At 44.2% G+C, this 7092-nt stretch overlaps 1 protein-coding gene across 2 annotated transcripts; it reads left to right on the forward strand.

Moving 5' to 3' along the window:
* The first annotated feature begins 2827 nt into the window (after window positions 1-2827).
* On the forward strand, window positions 2828-6743 carry LOC119340919 (protein FAR-RED IMPAIRED RESPONSE 1-like). Of its 2 annotated transcripts, none has more exons than XM_037612816.1 (7): window positions 2828-2956; window positions 3105-3422; window positions 3785-4049; window positions 4148-4838; window positions 4950-5407; window positions 5537-5824; window positions 5941-6743. In XM_037612816.1, exons 4-7 carry the CDS (start codon window positions 4802-4804, stop codon window positions 6571-6573), a joined length of 1416 nt encoding a protein of 471 aa, XP_037468713.1. In that variant the 5' UTR covers window positions 2828-2956; window positions 3105-3422; window positions 3785-4049; window positions 4148-4801; the 3' UTR covers window positions 6574-6743. The 2 variants fall into 2 exon arrangements, with proteins under 2 accessions (XP_037468713.1, XP_037468714.1); XM_037612817.1 differs by having other exon boundaries at window positions 5953-6743.
* Window positions 6744-7092: the final 349 nt, after the last annotated feature.

Genomic DNA, 7092 nt, shown 5'->3' on the forward strand with positions numbered 1-7092 from the left:
TCATGATCATTGCCTTAGATGTTATCATAATTATGCGCTTTTCTATCAATTGCTCGGTAGTAATTTGTTCACCCAGCATAATACATGCTATCTTGAGTGAAGCCACTAGTGAAACCTATGGCCCCCGGGTCTCTTTTCTATTATATTACATCTCTTTTATTTACATCGCATCTCGTTTACTATTTTGCAATGTTTACTTTCCAATCTATACAACAAAAATACCAAAAATATTTACTTTACTATCTCTATTAGATCTTACTTTTGCGAGTTACCGTGAAGGGATTGACAACCCCTTTATCGCGTTGGTTGCAAGGTTCTTGATTGTTTGTGCGGGTACTAGGTGACTTGTGTGTCGTCTCCTACTGGATTGATATCTTGGTTCTCAAAACTGAGGGAAATACTTACGCTACTTTGCTGCATCACCCTTTCCTCTTGAAGGGAAATACCATGAAAGGATGGAACTGGTCCACAAAGCCGATGACTCCCGCGCATGCCTCGACTCCGAAGACTAGTTCAGGGGCTACTGAGGGAATCCTGCATTGAGGGGTCGTCGGACTGCCGGTATACCTCTCTTGGGCCGGACAGGTGGGCTGCTCTGTGATTATTATTGGAAGGCCGAGCTATAAGGCGATTTCTTGTTCAGGAAGGAGACCTGCGAAGCCTTGCTGTGTCCTCCAAGTCAAGATGGCAGAATCGACATGTTTATTCTCTGATGGCAACCGACCATGTGTAACCCTAGGTATCCTTGGTGTCTATATAAACCAGAGGGTTTAGTTCGTAGAGCTAGAAGAACCATCATCCTACTCATCTAGGGTTTAGTTCATCCGATCTCGTGGTAGATCAACTATGTAACCATCATACACACATCAATATAATCAAGCAGGACTTAGGGTTTTACCTCTTCGAGAGGGCCCGAACCTGGGTAAATAATGTCCCTGTGTTTCCCGTTCCTCATTGATCAAAGATCTACAGCTCGGGACCCCCTACATGAGATCCGCCGGTTTTGACACTGACATCGGCCGCTTAAGATCAGTCTTCGACATAAACGGGCGACGGGAAGGTGGGTTCCGAGCAAACATGCGGCCTCCTTTAGCTATTTTTAGCTATTGCTATGGAGATTATTATCATGGGATGCTCGAGCACTTGGATGATTAGAAACGACAAGATCTTCGAAGGGCAGCACCACATTTGGACACATGGAAGCACTTTCTCAGAGCGGGGCTACATGCAACACAGCTTAGGGCTAAGCAAGGAAAAGCAGAGCGGATCAACACCTTGGATAAATTAGAACTTGTAATTTAATTTTAATGTTTCCTAAAACTGGTACTGGGTTACCATTTTATTTAGACTTGCATTTGTATATATTTTATAATTAATGAATTAACGTTGAACAATTATTCTACGGTTTTGGCTCAAAAAAACATAGTAATTAGATAGAAACTGAAGGTATCATACATTTTCCGTTAGTAACGATAAGTATACCAAGCATGCTGACCAGGAAAAGTAAAATAAATTTGACAGAGGAAACAAACCCAACTGTACTACTGTAGTTGCAGAAATATGGATTCAGCGCCCAAGGTCTGCAGCTTTGTGGCCAGATTGTAAGGCCGTGGGATCGATTTGCAGCTGTGGGTTTGGGGCTGGTGGTGGATTGGTGATCTGGGCGGTGGTGTTTGCGTGTCGAACTGTCAACTAAACTAGGTTGTACGACATCAATATTTACATATTACTATGAGCATCCTAATTTTTTCTGATTAAGTAGCTCTCCGCATCCCAAATTTTGGGATGACGGCCTATATACATGTACTACCTCTGTATTACTACTAGTGATCTAAACGTTTTTATATTTCTTTACGGAGGAAGTAATTGAGTACTTAGACCGTGACATATCTCCGCTATTCGACCAGTACAATACATGGCAGACATACATTTCCATCATGTTCTGGAGGTGAAGCCCAATCATCGATCCCGAATAAACTCACGATTCCACGACGCAAATAACACCAAACACGCATGTGGCTGTGGGTGGGCAGTTGGAATGACGTGCGCCATCACCACTTACATATTTTGGATCCTTCCAAACACTAGCAAGCACAACTCATTTGAAAATAAAGTTGATTTGCTAAGCTACAACGTGCATGCACCATCGTGGTCATGCAGACCGGCCTTGCAGCAGAAGATACAACTGCATATCAATGAATGTGCTGTTTGCTGTTGCTCCACATGAACCTGTTCCCGGAAGAAAATCGTTCATTCATGGATATTTATACGTGCAAATGAGGTTCCGTTGTAGTCCAAACTAAAGGGAGCACTGTTGTTAATTGAGTACATGTTCAAAGCAGGGAGAGGGGGCTTGGGAGGGAAACGCAAACAAAGGGAATAAAGATAAAAGGGCAGATACAAACAACCCAACCTTATTAAAGACATTAACTACATATAAAGCAAAGCAAGATAAAATAAAACTCACGCCAGCACCAGCTCCCTTTTACATTGCCCCCATGTGACAGTTGCTATAAAGACGACAGTTTAGACTAGTAGTAGTAGCAGGAGAGTGGCGTTTTGGTGGCCGAGCACCGTGCAGGCCGGAATCTGCGGGCGTGCAGTAGATCGCTGCGATGCGTGCGCCGCTCTTTTTGCCATATTTATACGATAGTTGCTACGTTGAAATACACCTGTGCCGTGGGCTGCTGTGCCAGACTTGTACGTGGGCCTCTGGTGCGCCCTGGATAGGCATATCCTGTGCTTGCTGGTCTGGTTTAAAAATAGCCCATGTAGGTGAGGGGTAGCAGGTGCGATATTAATCCTGGGCCCAACTGGCGATGCAGGTGACTTAATGCCCGAAGCGGTGCTTCTTCCTACTCTGGTCAGTCGTTCATCCCCTTCCAGACCGTGGCCGTGCGGAGCGGCGTTTCGCCATGGATGGCCTCGAGTTCTTCTTTGAGGAAGCAGAATCAGGGTGAGTTCCAATCTCAATCCACTTTCCCTCGTTGAAATACTTTGATTTGGCGTTCAAGTTCTTCAATTAGTGCCTGATATTTCGACATTAATTCTTCTACGTGATGATGTTTGGATCTGAATAGATTAGAATTTCATATCTGCTACAGATTGGTTCCTAAAACTCATGCGGGTGATTTATTGGGTGGAGGAATCGTTGTTGTGGAGTCTGTGGTTGCTTCGATCCATGAAGGTCGCGGGCGCTCCTCTGGTGTGATTTCTTCTGAGCCGATGGATGACAGCAGCGCCAAAGAGCAGTTCCGAGTGGTGGGCGCGAATCTCGGCTCACAAAACAACGGTGGGAGCGAAGTGGTTGGCGAGTCGAACGACATGGCTTCTCAGGAAACTTCCCATGCATCAATGGGAGATGAGGGAGATGCAGAGGGGGTGGTCGTCAACAAAGCAAAGGCCTCGTGTTGGACTCGACGGTAAGAAACACACACTCATATGTTATTACTTTGCTCCTGGACCATAAATTGTACCTCCACGACATCGTTTTTTGCTGTAGGAGCAGAAACTGAAACTCCATGTAATTGCCTGTAACAAGAGAACACACATATACAGAGTTCAGCCCCGTGTAGAAACAAAAAATCCTTTTATTCTCATCTCTTTGAAAGCATTCTTGCTTGACCTGGAACATAATTCTTGCATTCGGTTTTGGTTAAGCTAGATGATATTCTACTGATTCTGTAACAACTGATAGACATTCTTTTATCAGGAAAATCACTGTTAGAATCGGTCTGTACAAGTAAGTAGTATATTTAACAACGTTTTTCCGCGGGGGGTGCAGTGTCAGGATTGGCAACGCGCCAGAAGAGAGGGATGCCAACCCAAGCAGAGTCCCTGCCCTCGAGGCTTCAATGAGAGCTTATGCAGACAACAAGGTTGGCACGGTTGTTAACCCGGCAATCGGAACTAGCTTTGACACGGTTGAAGAAGCGTATGAGTTTTACAACCTATATTCCTGGGAGACAGGGTTTGGCGTTCGGTATGCCAAAAGCAGGTTGAACGTCCATCGGAAAAAGTGCATGCAGGAGTTTGTATGCGCGTGTGCGGTATGGTGATTCATTAATTCAGACAAGCACTAAAAAGTTTCCCCGCCACTGCTCTTTCAAATTTTTATGATCCCATAATACATCAAAAACATGTGCAGGGCAAGCCATTGCAGTCGAACAGCCGCTCGACGAGGTGTGGATGCCCTGCGTTGATGCGGGTGCTTAGATCAGATGATAAAGGGTGGTACATATGCGAACACAAAGCAGAGCACAACCATTCTGTATCGGTTAACTGTATGGAGAAGCTGCACTGAAAATCACACAGGCACATAGATAGATACACTAGAGACTTGGTGAAACAGCTAAGAGAAAACAATGTAAGCCTGAGCAAGGTTTATAGTGTGGTTGGCAGTTTTTTTGGATCTGTGAAGGAGGTGCCATTCACAAAGAGATCTCTCAAAACTCTTTGTGGAAAACTGAATAGAGAGCAGTCGGAAAATGATGCTACAAAAACAATAGAGGTGTTCAATGCCATGCGGGCTGAAGATCCTGAGTTCAAGTACAGTGTGCAAGTTGATAGTGATGGCCGAGTCAAGACTTTGATGTGGACAACAGGAAGAAGCATAGAGCAATTTAAGTGTTTTGGAGATGCTGTAACGTTTGATACGACATACAAAACAAATCTATACGACATGCCATTTGGCCTCTTTGTTGGTGTCAACAATCACTTCCAAAGCATTATATTTGGAGGGGTGCTGATGAGCGATGAGAAAATTGAAACTTTCAAGTGGATATTCACATAGTTTTTTCAGATGATAGGAGCGCCACAACCACGCACAATGCTCACAGGTGAATAAATAAATGATCTCATCTGTTTAGTGTTGTTGACCTTTCCTTTTAGGATTGGTCTGAAAACGTTTTCATCATGTAATTTGCTGACAGAGAATTGTTGTTTTTCAGACCAAGCTCGTGCAATGGAGGTTGCCATAGAAGATGTCATGCCGCATACAACACATCGGTGGTGCAAATGGCATGTGCTGAAGAAAGCAAAAGAGTGCCTTGGGCCACTCTTAGGCAAGGGCAGCGAGTTCAAACAAGAGTTCAACAAGATGGTGCACCACATTGTTAGCGAGAAAGAATTCGAGGATGGTTGGGCATGTATGGTTGAGAAACATGGTCTACAAAATAATGTATTCCTCACACAGATATATGAGACGCGGATGAAATGGGCTAAACCTTACTTCATGGATGTTTTCTGCGCCAAAATGACCAGCACGCAACGTAGCGAGAGTGCTAATCATTTGCTCAAAGGATATGTGCCACCAGGATCACCGATGCACCTTTTCGTCCGGCAATATGAGAAGATGCAATTTGACAGAGATTCAGAGGAGAACTATCAAGAGAAGAGAACGAAACTGGTAAGAATTAAAAGTTTTGTGTGTTGTTTGTCGATGGTAAAATTATATCTACATGAACCATTTCCTGTGGTTTGAAAGCACATATCGAAAGATAATAACACATGACAGTGATATGTCTAACGCATGCAGGGGGGCGTTGTGCTGGCTCAGAACCTACCTATTGAGGTACATGCATCGAAAATTTATACAAGGGCCATGTTTGAAAAATTTGGTGAGGCACTATATGAATGTGGATCATATGTTCTCATCGAAGATGTGCCTCGTCGTGAATACATAGCGAGGCATGTAAAGAAGGATTCAAGGGACAAATGGTGCAAAAATGAATTCCGCGTTCAGGTCAACGAGGATGCAGACGAATTCAAGTGTGAATGTGGAATGTTTGAACATTTTGGCATGGTGTGCAGCCATGCCCTGAAGGTGCCTTTTTCTATGGATATTGCTCAGTTGTACATACAAGACCACATGTGTGCCTAAAATAAGAGTGTAGATTTTGAGCCTGATCGTTTTCCTCTTGTTTTCAAGTAATGATACAGCTTGGTCTGCAGGAGGTCCCAGCCGGGCACATAATGAAGCGTTGGACAAGGGATGCAAGGGACATACTACCTCCAGAATTTCTGCGTTACCAAAAGGATCAGGGTCCTCTTAAGTACTCTTCGCGGCGACATAATAATCTGCATCTGATGTGCCTTGAAATTGTTAGGCTAGGTGACAGCAATGTGGATGCGTATACTCTTGCGATAGAGCAGCTACGAAATGTGAAAATGTTGCTCGAGCCGGTGGCTGCTATACGTGATGGCATGGGATTATCAGACAGAGAGCTGGCAGGTGATTTTGCAGGTTCAGCGACAGCACAGAAGCAGCATTTTGGCCCAACAAATCAGTTGCAAAGTGCCTCACAATGTTCAGATAGCTTTGCGGTGCCATCCAAGAAGAGACCAGCGGGGCGCCCCACGACTAGCCGCGACAAAGCACCGTACGAACAGCCAGCTAAGAGGAGTAGGTTCTGTTCAATCTGTCGTGGCCAAGGGCACAAGAGCACAACATGTCCGCAGCGGGGTGATCTGCCAAAGGCGCCAAGGAAGTCACCTCGCTGCTCCAGATGCAGCCTGACAGGCCACAGAAGGAACACCTGCACCAACACGCCCAAGGCAGATTTCTATGGTTGAATTTATCTTTTTTCTTTGCTTGAAGTATGACAGTTTCGTGTAACAGGGCTTTGAGAGGATGTCATACTATTAGTGACCACTCGGCGTATTACTGAACCTATGTAGAGACCATCATGTCTTTGGTAGCGTTTTCTGTGAGGATAATTATTTGGTGATGATGTGTTTGTCAATGTGGATGCACTCTTCATTCTGCGATTTGCATTGCGTCAGTTGCCAAACTGCGGTGCTTCGATTTGATGCACCTCTTGTATGAAGAAAAAGTGTAGTATTTTTTTTGTGTCAAAAATAAAATAATTTGTGATGATTTTCTGATTCAGGGCAAATAGTGTACACAGAGAGAATCATTAGAAGACAAGCAATGTGTAGTTGACTGTTTCAGCCAGAAAAATATTCGTAAAAAAAAGAATTAGCATAACTGCAAGAATTAAAATGCGTCGAAGGCGGATAATTTCGTAAATTTGATAAAATGGTAAAGTAAGACGATGCGTGGGCTATCATGGGTTTGAGCATTTTCAGTGG

The sequence above is a fragment of the Triticum dicoccoides genome, chromosome 7B (assembly GCF_002162155.2).
Source record: "Triticum dicoccoides isolate Atlit2015 ecotype Zavitan chromosome 7B, WEW_v2.0, whole genome shotgun sequence".
NCBI lineage: Eukaryota > Viridiplantae > Streptophyta > Magnoliopsida > Poales > Poaceae > Triticum > Triticum dicoccoides.

Excerpts from the sequence above, each read along its gene's own strand:
- LOC119340919 (XM_037612816.1), top strand. The coding sequence starts at position 4,802 with ATGATAGGAGCGCCACAACCACGCACAATGCTCACAG. Across the intron at positions 4,839-4,949 it reads ACCACGCACAATGCTCACAG|ACCAAGCTCGTGCAATGGAG; the intron begins GTGAATAAATAA and ends GTTGTTTTTCAG. Across the intron at positions 5,408-5,536 it reads AAGAGAAGAGAACGAAACTG|GGGGGCGTTGTGCTGGCTCA; the intron begins GTAAGAATTAAA and ends TAACGCATGCAG.